The 14581-nt window shown below is 42.4% G+C and overlaps 3 protein-coding genes across 4 annotated transcripts; all 3 read right to left on the bottom strand.

Moving 5' to 3' along the window:
- Positions 1 to 76: 76 nt before the first annotated feature.
- On the bottom strand, positions 77 to 2538 carry med8 (mediator complex subunit 8). Of its 2 annotated transcripts, none has more exons than XM_054790059.1 (7): positions 2477 to 2538; positions 1390 to 1505; positions 1158 to 1302; positions 933 to 1073; positions 774 to 861; positions 356 to 598; positions 77 to 274 (listed from the first exon to the last, which is right to left on the bottom strand). In XM_054790059.1, exons 1-7 carry the CDS (start codon positions 2480 to 2482, stop codon positions 204 to 206), a joined length of 810 nt encoding a protein of 269 aa, XP_054646034.1. In that variant the 5' UTR covers positions 2483 to 2538; the 3' UTR covers positions 77 to 203. The 2 variants fall into 2 exon arrangements, with proteins under 2 accessions (XP_054646034.1, XP_054646033.1); XM_054790058.1 differs by lacking the exon at positions 2477 to 2538 and adding an exon at positions 1600 to 1790.
- A 644-nt stretch (positions 2539 to 3182) lies between these two features.
- aldh9a1a.1 (aldehyde dehydrogenase 9 family, member A1a, tandem duplicate 1) lies at positions 3183 to 7366 on the bottom strand. The gene is made up of 11 exons (XM_054789701.1): positions 7155 to 7366; positions 6843 to 6988; positions 5629 to 5758; positions 5126 to 5260; positions 4855 to 5051; positions 4532 to 4672; positions 4278 to 4466; positions 4125 to 4212; positions 3772 to 3913; positions 3575 to 3687; positions 3183 to 3431 (listed from the first exon to the last, which is right to left on the bottom strand). Exons 1-11 carry the CDS (start codon positions 7294 to 7296, stop codon positions 3337 to 3339), a joined length of 1518 nt encoding a protein of 505 aa, XP_054645676.1. The 5' UTR covers positions 7297 to 7366; the 3' UTR covers positions 3183 to 3336.
- Positions 7367 to 7717: 351 nt separating this feature from the next.
- tmco1 (transmembrane and coiled-coil domains 1) lies at positions 7718 to 9290 on the bottom strand. Its single transcript, XM_054789725.1, has 7 exons — positions 9109 to 9290; positions 8655 to 8732; positions 8520 to 8579; positions 8396 to 8442; positions 8252 to 8319; positions 8016 to 8160; positions 7718 to 7949 (listed from the first exon to the last, which is right to left on the bottom strand). Exons 1-7 carry the CDS (start codon positions 9176 to 9178, stop codon positions 7851 to 7853), a joined length of 567 nt encoding a protein of 188 aa, XP_054645700.1. The 5' UTR covers positions 9179 to 9290; the 3' UTR covers positions 7718 to 7850.
- Between the last annotated feature and the right edge of the window lie 5291 nt (positions 9291 to 14581).

The raw sequence follows: 14581 nt of genomic DNA, 5'->3' as shown, positions 1-14581 counted from the left end.
ATCGTAGTAATGCTCCCAAAGTTTAAATGCTCAATGTTCGCGTGGCCCATTGAAGAAAAAAATACAAAACCATCACTTGTGTCACTGCTTTAATGGAAAAGTCATGTTAACATGCTGCCATCTCGTGGCTCACATGTGCAAGTGACATGTGGCTGTTTGTGGTTGCCCAGGGAGACGCTGCTAATTGACATGTGGGCAGAGACTCATCTGCTGTAGGGGTGCATGGAGGCTGAGGCCGACTTGATGTTGGTCTTGATGCTGCCTGGCATCTTTCCTGAGGTTCGCAATGACACAAACAACATCAGCACCATAGAGAGTGGGAGCAGACAGGAAGTGAAAGCAGCATGGTCACTACCTGACTGTCCTTGCTGCTGTGGGGGCACAGGTCCTCCCAACCCCCCCTGCTGGCCTGCCCCACCACCACCGATGGTAACTTGCTGTAAGGTGGGCCCGCCACTCATCATGGCACCTTGACCTGGATGTCCTGGCGCCACGGGCCCAGGCGGCCGACACTTGGAGAGGCCCTCTCCGAAGGCGACGGCTCCGACCAGAGCGTTGGTGTCAGCCGGGCTGAAGGAGGCTTTGTTCTGTCTCATGGCTGAAAATAATGAATAAATGTGGTTATTTCATGAACATCTGTCCATCAAACGGTCAGTGGACAATTCATGAAGTATTCTATTAAAGAAAGACACAAATAATAATAATAATGCAATTCATTTAACAATCATGTGTTTATTATCACAATGACGAGTGTTTCTAATATATTGACCTACCTGCGCTTTCTGCATCTCTGTCGTCGCGAGGGTTGCTGAGTTTCTCCAGCAGATTGGAACACAACTTATTCAGCGTCTGGATTTGTTTCTGCAGGGGAAAAACTTGCCGGTTTAGTCGGTCTGTCTCCGAGCAATCAGCCAACCGGAACGCCGGTTCACCTGCGCCACTTCTGGGCCGATGCGACCCGCCTCCACGCTCAGCTGCTTCTCTTGCTCCTCCACCTCGGGGTCGGGTTTTGTACGCAGGTAGTCCGGAACAATCTCGTGGCTGAAGACGGGGACGCGCTGCTCAGTTAGTTTCTGACGGACCACAAACGGAAAAAAAAAAAAAATTACGATCGGAAACAGCAGAATCCTTGCCTCCATCCCGCCAAAGATGCTCACTGCTAAATCGTCATCACGATCCTGAGACAGCAGCAGTGGGATGATGACCTGGTTGCGAAACGACGGTGTCTTCTCGTTCTTAAGAAGTTTATTGATGGTATTCAGCTGCCCTGATAGGAGAGCAAAGTTGTCCAGAACCGACGGCCTGACAGACAAAAACAACAAAAAGTGAGGATGACAAATACATTGGAGCTAAACATGTTGAAGCTTCTTGACGCCATTGTGTCCTTACCATGTCAGTCGCTCGTACTCCAGCTTGAAGATGAACGAGTGAAGCGCGTTTTTCACATGCGCCACTTGCGTGATGAGCGACTCCAACGAAGATTCCAGTTGTTTCTCTTCCCGCTGCTGCAGGATGACAATTCAGAACATGACAGAGACTGTCTCAATTGGCACTCTGACATACATACTTATTATTTTCAGTGCATAAGTGCGTTCACACCGAGTACGGCAAAATGAAGTGCCCGGATTTTCCCCCAAATGGTTCGTGTGCACCAATGGACCCTATCGCCATTTTGGCTTCGTAGAGGAAGGGAGAGGAAGTAACTTGAGTGGTTTCACTTCTCAATTTAAAAAGACAGAGGAGGAAGCACATACACATTGCCATGGTAATTTTTTTATAAGCGCGCAATGACTAATCAATTTGGGACAGCACTACACTGGCAAAATTCACGCCCTCAGGAGCGTACATAGTATACCTGTACATACTCAAGTGTACAGACGCAAGTATTCCATTTGAAACACAGCCTTAACGTCACTGAAGAAGAAATGAATGGAAGACTACTTGTATCAGGCTGCACATCTGAAGATGCAAATATGCCTCCCAGTGGCCGTTAAGAGTATAGTAATAGTACGTTTATCTACTATCATCTATCTATTGCTCAGTCAATCAATCACAATTTAGGTTGTGTTATGACATCTTTGCTGCTTAACTGTTTTCAGTCCATCGTATCATCTTGCGGAAAAGCTTTAGTATTTGGGAATGTTTGGACTGATCATGATGAATGAACTGCAATGATCTCGCCCGGCGTCACACATAGTTCCTTGACTGAAGTTAAATCCTTTTGAGCCAGGGCGATGTTATAACGTGTTTAACACTGTTCACTTCGACAATAACAATGTAAACAATCTTTCATGTTATTGGTGCAGTAGCACGGCAGCTAAAGCTAACGCCTGCCAGCAGTTTTTACTTAGTACTATTTACTGCCAAGTCGGCGGAGATAGACTAAACGCAAATAAAGTCCGAATGCAATCTCTTTAAACGCTAACACCTGTCACTTAAAAGTCAACATTGTTGGTTTATTTTAGCACGAACTTACCTGCATGTTGAAACAAGCTAATGTGAAATCTAAATGCAATTATTGATGGAAACACTTCCGGTTCACTCTTTTCAAAACAAGAGACTTCGTTTGGAATTGACGTTCAAAACTCTTAATGGTTGTCAATTCTCTGGTGTACTTACACATATATAGTGCCGTTTGTTGCCATTTTGTTTACGATTCTTGTTGCGTGCTGTTTATTATTTCATTTTGACCAGTGGCGGAGCCAGAAAGTTTTCATTACTCACATAGCGGTGGCAATAAGTTAACAGAAATGTCTAGATGGCCAGTGGGGTGGCCGTGGCCACTGCATTTGACTTGTCTTCACATACACTGACAATGAATTATATGTCATGTATCGTAAATATTTGGACCTTTACTTGTATGTAATGCTCTCGACTTAAGACACTTAAAAAATAAATGTATTATTTGATTATTATATAATTTGATGTTGTAAAACACATTTAGATTAAAGCTGCAGGGATGGGAGATGAACGTGTCTAAATGGGCTTCCTTTTATTGGTTTAAGACCCTAACAGCCAAGAAACGATTACTTTGTATTGTTTTTTTCAGGTCACTTCAAGTCCACTTTTCTGGTTCAGAAGGTGGGGGGAACCTCCCAACAGTGGTAGATCAAAATGACGTCCTGCAGATGACATAAAAACACCTTAGCGAAGTTGTCGGTGGACAAAAAGCACTCTGAAAGTCAGAGAAAACAAAAGAAAGACTGTTTATTTCATTTTCATTTAATAAGCAGGTTGTTCTTGAGTTCCATAACCAGGGACGACACCAAATTTTTTGTTCTCAAAAAAGGCGTGTATGGCGCTGATGTTTGTGCAAATAAAAGTAACAAAAGCCCCTCAGAAGAGGCTCTCAACGTCGCCCATTTCCACCACCACGGTCTTCAACTGAGAGTAGTACTCGATGGTCACCTGGCCGTTCTCTCGGCCAAAACCTGGAAAAGCACAGAGAGGTCATCATGACGGAGTGGGTGGCAATAAATCCTCGGATGGGTTGAATTGCAAAAGGTTTCCTGCCACTACTTTCACAATGAAAAACACATCATGTTTGGACCTTATTTTGAAAGGTTTTGCACACCTGACATCTTGTACCCTCCGAAGGGTACCTCCACCGGGCTGATGTTGTAGTTGTTGATGAAGCATGTGCCTGCCTCCAGCTTCTCGGCCACTCTGTGAGCTCTTGAGATGTCTCTGAAGGACAAACGGCAGACGTGAAATACTGCCACCTTTTGGAGCAGTCGGTAGCCGGCAGCCGGTCTTCATTGTTGTGCTCACCTCGTGAAGACGCCGGAGGCCAGTCCAAAGGTGGTGTTGTTGGCCCGCTCCAGAACTTCGTCCTCAGTGTCGAAAGGCAGGACGGACATAACGGGTCCAAAGATCTCCTCCCTGACGCAGGTCATGTTGTCCCTGCAGTCATCTGAGGCAGCATGAACATCACACAAGAAAGAAGTGAAGACGAGCCTTAAAGAAGGCAACACAAGCTTTGGCTCAAAAGCCGACTGGGCTGATCATTAATCACGCAAGTACAAAAAGACAATGAGCTCTTAGGATGATCCGTCTGTTCAAAGGGTGGCTGAAATTGACCTGAATGTCCCAAAAAAAGAAAACTGTGTCCAATGTGGACTCACCGAGTACACAGGGAGACATGAAATAGCCTCCCTTCAGTTTGGGGTCACTGGGGACAAACATCTCTCCACCACAAAGCACTTTGGCGCCCTGAAAAGACAACACTTCTATCTTAGCTTTAGCATTAGCATAGCCACCACAACTAACTAACTCACCTCCTTCTTTGCCTGATTGACAAAACCCAGAACCTTCTCAAGGTGGGGCTTGCTGATCAGCGCTCCCATGCGTGTTCCATCCAGCAGAGGGTCACCGACCGCAATGGCTTTGGTCCTCTTGACCACCTTCTCCAGGAACTGCGGCATGATGTCCCTCTGAACAAACACTCTGGTCCCGTTGCAGCAGACCTGAGTGAGGAGACAAGCTTGGCGAGGAGCTCCGGAGCAAAATTGAGGATATTACAGATGCCCACCTCTCCCTGTGTGAGGAAGTTGGCCATGAGGGCTCCCTTCACAGCGTTCTCCAGCTCACAGTCTTTGAAGATGATGAGCGGTGACTTCCCACCCAGCTCCAACGTCACCTGCTTCACGCCCTTGGCTGACATTTCCATCACCTGCAAACACACATCTCCACCATCAGCGTTGTGGTTCTACGTGTTAGCGATCTCATGGGGGACAACTTTTTCAGTAAAATGTGCTTTCACCTCTGAGCAATCCCAGCCCACAACAGACGACAGGCGGGGCTTGACCTGAACAATTAAATGGACGTTCATGGCCCCTTCCAGGAAGTGCTTACCTTCTTCCCTGTGGGTACACTGCCCGTAAAGGACACCTTAGCGACCGTCGGGTGCTGGCACAGCAAGGTGCCGGTCTCGGCGCCACCTTGTACTACACAGAAGAGCCCGTCAGGAACGCCAGCCTCCTTGTAGATCTCGGCCAATATGACTGCGGTCACAGGCGTCATGGGGGAGGGCTTGAACACCATGGCGTTGCCTGATAACACCAATGTCATGGGGCGCTGAGAAGGTTGTCGCCACAGCGGGAAAATGTGTTGTTTACAAACTCACCACATGCCAGCGCAGGAGCGGACTTCCAGACTGCGATCTGAAAGGGATAGTTCCAGGCACCAATGCCGACACACACGCCCAGAGGTTCCCTCCTGGTGTACGCAAACGCTCCACCGGGAAGCTGGATGTGCTGGCCTGCTGGGACACACCACAAATTTACACTGTCAGGGAGCTGAGGGTGGTGCAAAAAAATTAAAAATAATAAAATAACTCCACACCATAGGGGGCGCTGACTAGCATTTAGCCTGCATGTCAGCTTTCTTATTAGCATTAAAATGTCAACATTGCATCCTTACGTTATACCTTGTGGCCCCCACCCACCCCTTCGTTTCTTTTTTGTAATTGTATCTTCACAAATGCTGGCTGGAGATGCTCCCCGGGCTGCACTTTGGAGGTGATGTGATGCTTCTTGAAATATTATATCACCTATTATCTATTTAACAACCATGAATAATGTGTTCTACATGTCATAAGCTGTAAGGTTGCCTTTAAAGAAGTGTGACCTGCCAGCGTTCCCGCCAGGCCTGCAAAATACTCGATGCACTGCCAGGCGATGTCGATGTCCACCAGAGCTTCAGTGATCGACTTCCCGTTGTTGATCACCTCCAACTTTGCGATCTTCTCCCGGCGCTCCTGAAGGGACCATTGATAAAAGATGTGTTTCATAAGAGGTGACCTCTCACCTGGGGTCAAAGTGCATCACTTAGACTCTTTCACTACTGCTGTCTATACCAGGGTAGCATGGGGTTGACACTAGCATGATAAGATGTATATTTTTCAGTTGTCTTCTGTTTATTTTCCACAAATATCTGTGTGTTTTTGTTGCTGAAATATGTTGCTATACTCAGATATTGTTATATTGTTTACAAACTCAAGGAATCAGTCAGAGGACACAGGAGGGCTTTGGGGGCAAAAATTCAAAGGATCAAAATGAGAGGCAATAGTAGTTTCTGCTAATTGTGCACAATTCACGACTGAATGTAATAAAAGGGAATAATGTAATGTAATATTATTTTAACACTTACATTATCTTATAAATGTTTTTAAATCGTTCACAAATAAGTGTGCTGATACATTTTTATAGGATGTTGAAAAAAAGTAAAGTAAAAATGAGCAATATCAGCGATGAAGTTGCCCCCCCACCCCACTCAAAACTCTAGTCAAATAGTCTCATTTTTAGTGCAATGTTTGTGCTGTTTTATGCAGTTAAAATGAACATTCGTGCCGCTTCCGTTTTTGAGTTTCTACAGTTTATTTTATAGCTCAACAAAATTTACCCAGCCCCCGACATGCTCCAAATTAAACCAAAATAGTCTATATTTTTAGAGCTACATGAGTGCTGTTTGTGCAGTTAAAATGAATATTTTGTGCTGCTTTCATTTTGGAGACATTAACATTTACGTTTTGCCCGATTACATAACCCCCCCCCACACACACACACACATGCTCGGAATGAAACACTAAACAGTCTCATTTTCTTGTGCTACGTTAGTGTTGTTTTGTGCAGTTAAAATGAACGTTTGCGCTGCTTTCGTTTTTGAAATATTAGTTTATTTTATAGGTCAACCCAAGTTTAAACGTAACGCCAGGCCCTGACGTCATCTGATGCTCCGATGGCTGGACGCTGTGCGACGCAATGGAGGTGGTCGGTGCGTGAAAGAGTTAAATGATGTGGTTGTTCATAACATGTTTTACTGCTCGTTAGCACATCTCTCACTCTGATAATGCGAGCAGCCTCCAGCATGATGCGCATTCTCTCCATGCCCGCCAGCTTGCTCCACTGCAGGTAGGCGGCCTGGGCGCTTCCCATGGCCTCATCAACGTCCTCCTTGCCACAGGGGGTCATGTCACACAGCACGCGGCCTGCGCACACACACGTAAAAGTAATCAAACGGAAAGAGCCGAGTAGTAGGAAGAGTTATGTAACATGTCGATATCGTGACCCTCCCTGCCCCCATTAAGTATGACCAGCGACATGCAAGTATTTCACACCATGTCGCCACTGTTATGAGGTCACAGGTTACCCTACCAGTGGCCGGCTCGTAGACGGCCTCCGAAAGTGCTCCTTTCTTGGCTGCCACACGCTTTCCGCCCCAGAAATTGAGCGGGTCGTTGAGGACCACGGTGCCTGTGGAAGCGGCGGGCATAGCATCGAGTACGGACTGGGCCATGTTCTGTTCTACAACTTGTTGTTACAATACGAGCGAAAGATACCCGCTAGCTGGCAGAGGGTGGGGTTGGCTTAGTCTTTATATAGTGTACTGTTTGCTGACACGCCCCCTTTAACAAAACACGCCTAAACTCACAAAGCCACGCCCCCTGCTAGAATACCGAAGTCCTTGCTGGGAACACATTGGTATACCTTGTATTTTTAAAAAGCTTACATCATATTCTAGTTTACACTACCATTTGATTCTCCGGGAGGGGAACAAATAACATTAATACTATTTCTACAATATTAGTAAAGTGTGTGTACTTTGAGCAACGTAAGGAGACAATATTGTTATTATAGTCTATGTATCATCAACACATCCTGCTGGCTCAGTGCAGTGGAAAAGATGAAGCTCCAGTAGTGATGATAAAAATAATTAACAAGTCTCAATAAAACTTTATTTTTCGTGTAAGAAATGACAGAGTGAGACAGATGGTTATTGTGTCAATTCATGGTTAAAATAGCAAAACGGCTCCAATTGTTGCAGTTCAATGAAGTCACTCCTGAAGTTGATTAGGAAAACTTGGCTGCCTGGGGAGGAGGTCCCAAGAAGCCGCCCGCCTGTTTGGTCGCCGCTCTGGAGGGGGCAAGGCCCAACATCTTCTGGATGTTCTGCACAGCAGATTCAGTCATTCGCAATCAAAGCAGTAATAAACAAAGTTACATAAGATCAGATACCTGTCTGATGGACATGGTGCAGAGGATGTAAAGGAAAATAAAGGAGCAGTCAGTGTAATCCTCGCCCAGCAGGTTCCGATGTGACAGCCCTTGAATGTAAGACAGCGGAACAAAAGGCAGCTTGGCCACCACTCTGCCATCAAAACTGGGAAACAAAAAGTGGTGAGCTTGACAACATACCTGACAAAATGTGATGCGGCACATTCAATACATAGTCTACGCTGCTGTGTGCTTACATGGAGTTGAACATGCCCATCAAAGCTGTGAAGCAGAAGCCAATGGCAAACATAGACTTCATTCGCACCTGGAAATAAACAATGTGTTTGTTGTTCTTATTACATTGAATCAACAACCTGATCAATTACTCAATAGTCTCCCACCATAGATAAATCTCTGTTGTTGTTCTTCAGCTTCTCTTCCTGTCTCTCTGAAAAACACCGACATGTAATCACATTATTTCGGCTGCACGTGACGAACCATTGTTGTGTTTGAAAACAATGTTACCTATCTTCTTCTTTTGTTGACGTCCTGCAGATTCTGTAATAGTTTCCTTTTTCTTCTCCACTACAGCAAAGACACATTACTACCGGAGGTGAACAAACACAACAAATATTCATACGTGCATCTTGTGAAACGTACGTTTCTTGCTTTGTTTTTCCACTTCAGCCTTGAGCCTCTTGTACTTCTCAGTGCGGTACACCAGCACCCAAGTGATTCCTGAACAATCACACCACAGGAGAAAACAGCTTACACATAACCCTGACACATTTCTGACCAACTAATCCATCGCTGAAACCACTCGTGTCTTTAGGAGAAGATGCACAAGACCTGCATGTCTTTAGACTTTTATTACACTTTGACCGGAAATGATCTTTTCCACAGCGTCAGCCTTAAAGGGATTAGCTGTTGTCTTAGCAGGCAAGTCCCGCTTGGTAACTGATACAAATGTTATTTTAAGGCCCACGATGATTATTTCCCCATAAAAATGTCAGTGAATGTATTACAGCGTTCCACTACATCCTTAAATGCGTTAAAGTGCCGTATTTGGCAGAGATGGAGTACAATTAGCTTCCAGTTAGCAGACAAAACATACCTTCGGCTAGCAGGGCAGTACAAATGGAGATGAAAACGATGAGGATTGTGTCTGCAAACATGGTACTCATCTTGTTACTCCTGCCTTGGCAACAGTTATTAATACAAAGTGTTTTTGTAAGCTCGGAAGCTATCTAATGGCGTCACATTGAGGGGAACACCGGCGGTGAAAGAGTCAGTGAAGTACTTCCGGTTTACTTTTTTTGTCGTTTAACGGCGATCTTTGTTCGATAAATTATTTCATTATGTGTTGAATGGCTATGAATCAGTGCGATTCGATCGAAAAGAAAACCAAGGGGGAGGGTGTGCAACATTTGTGAGGGATGGAATAATATATAATAGAATAACAACAGCAAATGAAATAGAATGCGTGATTGTTGAAATACATCAAGCAAATACAAATATAATCATTATTAATATATATAACCCCTGTAAACTACTAGATGTTGAAACAATGGAGAAGATAATAAGGAGGCATGGTGGTAGAGAGATCTGGTGTGGGGACTTTAATGCACATAATAGTTTATGGGGAAGTAAGCAAACAGATCACAATGGAATAGTAGTAGAAGAACTCATGGATATCAGACAGTTAGTATGCTTAAACAAGGGAAATGGAACAAGAATAGATATACGGTCAAATACAATGTCATGCATTGACTTAACTCTGGTCTCACATAGCTTGGCAAGTTCCTGTGAATGGTATGTAAATGAAACCACAAGTATAGGAAGTGACCATTTTCCGATAAGTTGTACAATAAACGCAGAAGTAGATATCAAAGAAAGACACAGACATAAAAAGTGGTGCTTTTCAAAAGCGGATTGGGGAAAATTCAGGGAGGAATGTAGCAAAGCAGCAAATTCAATATCAATGGAAGGTGGCATAGAGGAATGCACAGTTAAGATCACAAATAAGATAATAGAGGCAGCAATGAAAAGTATACCGTGTAAGTCAATTGGAGGGGAAAGGAAAATGGTTCCATGGTGGAATGAAAAGTGCACAACAGCTGTAAAAGAAAGAAATTGCGCATTAAGAAGGTTAAGGAAGAACCTCAGCCAAGAAAATGTAATAAATTATCAGAGGAAAAAAGCTATAGCCCGAAGAGTAATTAAAAACAGTAAACAAAACGCATGGAGGGATTATTGCTCTGCCATAGGAAGGGAAATTAAGATAGGAGATGTATGGTCAATGTTAAAGAAGATGAGTGGGAAAAACGTGTTTACTAAAATACCTATATTAGAAGATAAGGGAACAATGTATGTGACTGATAAAGAAAAAGCAAATGTGCTGGGGAAAAAGTTTGCAGGGGTGCATAGTGGAGACCATCTGGATGAAAATCATAGACGAGGGAAGGAGAGGATGATAAAAAAGAATAGGGATGTGTTACTAAAACAGGATAGTGAGGAGAGTGTGATGGATGTTGAAATTAATATCAATGAATTGCTAATAGTATTAAATAAAAGTAAAGATACTGCAACAGGAGAAGACCAGTTGAGTTATATTATGTTCCAGAACCTACCAGAAAATATGTTGGGAAAAATATTATATTTATTTAACAAAATATGGGAAGAAGGAAAAATACCAAAGCAATGGAAAAGTGCATTAATTTTACCATTTAATAAACCCGGTAAGGATCCAAAACACCCTGTGAATTATCGACCTATTGCTCTTACATCACATCTATGCAAATGGATGGAGAAAGTTCTAGTCAGAAGAATTAACTATTTCCTTGAAAGTCGAGAGTTACTTACAACTTATCAGTGTGGGTTTAGAAAAGGACGATCAACAATGGATGCTGTAGTTAGAGTAAGTAATGAAATAGAGAAAACCTTTAAAATGAAAGAGTTGATGAATATTGTATTCTTTGATATTGAAAAGGCTTATGATTCCATGTGGCGGGAGGGTTTATAGGATGGGAATTAGAGGTAGGTTCTATAACTGGGTCCTTGATTTCATATCGGACAGAAAATTCAAAGTTAAAATAGGATCAGAGATGTCAGAAGAATACAGTATAGCAAATGGTATACCACAGGGGAGTGTAATTAGTCCAGTTTTGTTTAACATAATGATAAATGATATATTCATGAATCTGGATAGAAGGATTGGGTCGGCCCTATATCCAGATGATGGAGTGATTTGGGCAAGGGGACGAGATTCTATAAATGTGGCAAGTAAAATGAAGGAAGCAATAAAGAAGATAGAACAATGGTCATATGACTGGGGATTTAAGCTATCACCCAATAAAACATGTTACATGACGATTACCAGGAAAAAAGGCATAAAAAATCAGAACCTGATGCTATATGGACAAAACATGATAAAAGTAGATCATTTTAAATATCTTGGTATGTGGCTAGATCAGAAAGGCACATGGAAAACCCATGTGGAAAAGGTAGAAGAGAAATGTAAGAGGATAATAAACTTAATGAGAGCTGTTACAGGTAAGGAGTGGGGAGCAGATAAACAGTCACTAATATATATATATATATAGAGCTTTGATGAGAGCAAATATAGATTATGGAAGTTTTGTATATGGAGCTGCAGCTAAAACACATTTAATGAAAATAGAAAGAAATATTCACAAAGCATTTAGGATATGTACAGGTGCAATCACATCAACACCAATTAAAGCAATGCAGGTTGAGTTAGGAGAAGTACCGTATGACCTGAGAAGAGATCAACTTATGTTGACATACTGGAGTAGACTTAAAGGATGTAGGCATGGACATCTGGCCAAGAATGTGATAGAGGAATGTTGGGAGTATAATACAACTAAAAGTAATAGCTTTGGGTGGGTAATTAAAGATAAAATAGATAAATATAACATAAAAAATATACATATTAATAATTCTACACCCATAAGCAATATTCCTATCTGGCTATTTCCTAAACCTGAAGTAGATATACATATAACAGAGTTAAAAAATAAATGGAAAGATAGTGAAACAGTATGTACAGTAGGTGGCGGTATGCACCTTTTCAAGTCATGGTTGCAACCCGCCATTAAACTAAAAGAAGAAGAAGAAGAAAAATTATTTCAAGGTTTTTTTCGCCACTGAAAAAATAAACGCAAAAGCATTTGCTAGGAAGATGCACACTAAAAAATGATGGGTTGAAAATAGCCCAACTGTAACCCAGCCGCTGGGTCACTAAGGGACTCTATTACTACAGCACCCGCCCAGCTTTGGTTGTTTTGCCCCAGCACGTTGGGTTAGTCCATTTTAACCCAGCAGATGAGTTAAAATATTCTAACCCAAATGCTTAGTAAAAATAACAAAGACTGAATGTCAAGTTCAGTAGAATTAAAATAAAAAATAGACATTATGACAATCATTTTCCTGGTACTCACAAGAAAAATGATCATTTTAAGATAGTCTACCGAGGTTTACAATTTGAAAAACATTCAGTGCATCTCTAATTCAACAAGGTAAAACTTTCCTTGTACTTAATATTCCAAATACGCTAGGTCCCCAATTTATGAACACCCGACTAGCGCACACTCGCCGACTGGTCTATGTTTTATTTTATTTTGCCTTGTAGTCGCTCAATCAGTATTTATACTGCTACTGTACATGCTTGACCAGTAGAGGGCACTGTGACACTGCTAATGCAGCTTTAGCGCTAATGAGCCCAACACAGGCAGAGTTAGACGCTGGGGAGATACAGTGTAAAGCTAAATGGAAAGCTAAATTATACAACCCGGACAGAGCGTGTGATTAAAGTTTATGAAGAGTTAATAGGCCTGCTTAATTCTACACCACCCATAGAACACTACCTCTTTTAGAAGAGTCTAACGACGACGACCATTTGTACTTTTTTTTCAATATCTCCTCCTCCTCCACCACAACCTACGTATGCTCGGCCACTCCTCTTCAAAGGTAAATAACATTTATCATTACGTACTTTTATATCACTTTTATTATTGTTTTTTTCATTAATTATCCTCGTTTAATATTACTACTGCATCCAAACTCATATTTACATACATACACATATACTGTATATGTATACACGTACATGTAGTACCTATATCATTGGTAATATTACATTTTCCACTATTTAAGAACAATTCAACATAAGAACGGTCGTCTGGAACCAATTGTGTTCGTTAGTTGGGGACTTAGTGTACATTTTTTTTATAGTCTTCAGGGTCATGGCAAATAAGCACACATGAGACTCCCCCCCTCCCCAATTCAGTATTGAACTGAACTAAAAAGCCACAACCATTGATGGTTTATCAATACAATAAACATGCGTGCAGCCCACCTACCTGACTGGGTCATCGTCAGGTCCAAATTGGTTAAAATACAAAATTGTCAATCTTCTTATAATTTCACATTTCATTATTATAAAGGGATACTTGGGATTTTTTGACATGAAGTGGTATAACATCTCCGTCAGCGGTGTAGTGGATCAACGGTGACTTACCCCCCCACTTCGACCCGTGAGAAGTTCTAGTCGGTTTTCTTTGTGGAAGACAGTAGTTCCGGCTAGTTGCTGGGGTCTCTTAAGTTAAGAGTTTGGCTTCTCAAAACAATATGCGTTTATTAGAGTAACATTTGCATCACAAAACCGTTGCTCTAAAAAAAAAAAGTCGGACCTCTCAGTCACTCTGTTTTCTCTCTGTTCGTGTCACTGCGCGCAGCATGTAGTGATGAAAAAATAACGGCAAACACACACATGACTAAAACAATGTATCCTTCCATGTGCCGTAAGTTGATCCTAAACTTAACATGCCTCTGATCATTAGGCAACTCTCCAGTGATTCTGTCCATGTTCCAACTGGTGTCCCTAAAGCAGGTGGCCATGTAGACCGCCGGGGCTGACAATTGTTTCTCAACCAACCAGTTTTTCAGCTGTGACGCATGCTCGTCCGATGATATGTTAAGATTCTGTTAAAAAAAAAGGAACAAAAGAATGTTGTCAGTCACTAAAATACGGATGTTTTGCTTCAAATAATTTTTAAGTTTGCTACTTTGTAACCCAGGTACCTTACTCTGTTACTTGCCGACTGATCACAGACTCTTCCTGAGGTTCCATCACCTTCCCTCCAGAAATCCAGTGGTTGACCGGTGAGTCCAGCCTGGGGTGTAGCATATTTCCAACCAAGAAATCAAAATATGCTGAGGATTTGCCAGAAATAAAGAGAGCTACATTGGAAATCTAGCAAAAACAGAAGTGAGCCTAATTTATAATCCTCGGCTGACTCCAGTTAACTAAGTGAAGCTGAAAGTGAAAATCAAAATGAATTGTGACCTTAAAGGGATCGTTTGGATTTTTTGACATGAAGTCGTATGACATCCCCATCAGCAGTGTAGTGCATCAACAATGACTTACCCCCCACTTGGTCCCGTGAGTCCAGTTCTGGTCGGAGATGCGTGACGAGCCACGTAGTTCTGCTTAGTTGCTGGGGCCATTTAAGTAAAGAGTCAAAATGCTCGGCGTTATATTTGTCTCTCGCGGTAATGCCACTCTT

The sequence above is a fragment of the Dunckerocampus dactyliophorus genome, chromosome 10 (assembly GCF_027744805.1).
Source record: "Dunckerocampus dactyliophorus isolate RoL2022-P2 chromosome 10, RoL_Ddac_1.1, whole genome shotgun sequence".
Classification (NCBI taxonomy): Eukaryota; Metazoa; Chordata; class Actinopteri; order Syngnathiformes; family Syngnathidae; genus Dunckerocampus; species Dunckerocampus dactyliophorus.
Note: the sequence above shows the minus strand (reverse complement) of the source record. Positions and strands in the feature narration are given on the sequence as shown.

What these genes read in the sequence shown, in the direction of transcription:
- tmco1 (XM_054789725.1), bottom strand. Translation starts at nt 9,178, where the DNA reads ATGAGTACCATGTTTGCAGACACAATCCTCATCGTTTTCATCTCCATT. An exon ending in TACTGCCCTGCTAGCCGAAG is followed by an intron (nt 8,733 to 9,108) that starts GTATGTTTTGTC and finishes GTGATTGTTCAG; the next exon opens with GAATCACTTGGGTGCTGGTG. An exon ending in ATGGGCATGTTCAACTCCAT is followed by an intron (nt 8,161 to 8,251) that starts GTAAGCACACAG and finishes TTTGTTTCCCAG; the next exon opens with TTTTGATGGCAGAGTGGTGG.
- aldh9a1a.1 (XM_054789701.1), bottom strand. Translation starts at nt 7,296, where the DNA reads ATGGCCCAGTCCGTACTCGATGCTATGCCCGCCGCTTCCACAGGCACC. An exon ending in GTGTACCCACAGGGAAGAAG is followed by an intron (nt 4,673 to 4,854) that starts GTAAGCACTTCC and finishes GTGTGTTTGCAG; the next exon opens with GTGATGGAAATGTCAGCCAA. An exon ending in CATGTCTCCCTGTGTACTCG is followed by an intron (nt 3,914 to 4,124) that starts GTGAGTCCACAT and finishes ATGCTGCCTCAG; the next exon opens with ATGACTGCAGGGACAACATG.
- med8 (XM_054790058.1), bottom strand. Translation starts at nt 1,764, where the DNA reads ATGGCAATGTGTATGTGCTTCCTCCTCTGTCTTTTTAAATTGAGAAGT. An exon ending in GAGTACGAGCGACTGACATG is followed by an intron (nt 1,303 to 1,389) that starts GTAAGGACACAA and finishes TTTGTCTGTCAG; the next exon opens with GCCGTCGGTTCTGGACAACT. An exon ending in ACAGCAGCAAGGACAGTCAG is followed by an intron (nt 275 to 355) that starts GTAGTGACCATG and finishes TGCGAACCTCAG; the next exon opens with GAAAGATGCCAGGCAGCATC.